General features: G+C 67.5%; 1 protein-coding gene across 1 annotated transcript in view; it reads right to left on the reverse strand.

The window, feature by feature from the left end:
• The window catches only part of POLD1 (polymerase (DNA directed), delta 1, catalytic subunit), a 31,185-nt gene that overhangs the window by 1,582 nt on the left and 28,718 nt on the right, over positions 1 to 885 (reverse strand). The window contains exons 20-21 of the mRNA XM_015563999.1: positions 726 to 830; positions 2 to 76 (exon numbers count right to left, since the gene is read on the reverse strand). Of these exons, the coding sequence (XP_015419485.1) occupies positions 2 to 76; positions 726 to 830 (180 nt within the window). The remainder of the gene's footprint in view (position 1; positions 77 to 725; positions 831 to 885) is intronic.

Genomic DNA, 885 nt, shown 5'->3' on the forward strand with positions numbered 1-885 from the left:
GCGGCTGGGCGAGCAGCTGCTCCAGGTAGTACTGCGTGTCGATGGGCAGGCTGTGCTCCAGCACGAACAGGGGGTCCTGCGGGCAGGGCGCAGGGTCACCCAGGGCCAGAGCAGTGGAGGGACTGGGTCGGGGACAGAAGACACCGGGCGACAGGCACTGAGAACACCGAGGGCTCCTCCAGTCATGACTGGGACCGTGGTGTGCGGCCGTTCCTGGGCACAGCGCTGCCCTGTGGGGAGCGGCATCAAGGAAGGGGGTGGGGGGTCTGGAATGGGGTCACAGGTCATTGGGGGTCCCTGGCCACAGGCTCTGTGATCCATGCTGAGGTCCACAGGTGGGGCCCTCGGGTAATCAAGGAAGGGTCAGAGGTCACAGCGATGAAGGATGAAGGGGGACAAGAACTAGGTCAGAGATTACAGACGTCTGAGCAGGATGGAGGGTAGATCTCAGGGACCCAGAGGCTGGGGAACGAGGGCCAAGGCGACAGAAGGGGACACAGACACAGAGACAGAGATGGAGGGACGCCAGGGGGAGCGAGGGAGAGGTCAGACACTGGGGTGGGGGCACCCTCCAGAGGGCACAGGCGGCTGGGAGCAGAGCATCCTGGAGCCGACGCCCGGGTGTGCTGGGGCGGCTGGCAGGGCCCCGCGGGGCCCACAGAGGGAAACACCTTCCCCCGCGGAAAGCAGAAGTGAGAGCGGGCGGGCTGGCAGGTGGGCCTGACCTCGGACTTCATGTAGGCAGCCACGCCCTTGGCGGCCCCGATGATCACGTAGGGCACCCGGTCTCCCAGGCTGGGCGCGCTCCCGGGGTCCCGCTTCCTCATCCTGCGGGGAGAGGGTGGGTGAGGGCAGGTGGACGGCGGGGGGGCGGGGCCAGGAAGT

Source organism: Myotis davidii, unplaced genomic scaffold, assembly GCF_000327345.1.
Source record: "Myotis davidii unplaced genomic scaffold, ASM32734v1 scaffold358, whole genome shotgun sequence".
Taxonomy (NCBI): Eukaryota; Metazoa; Chordata; class Mammalia; order Chiroptera; family Vespertilionidae; genus Myotis; species Myotis davidii.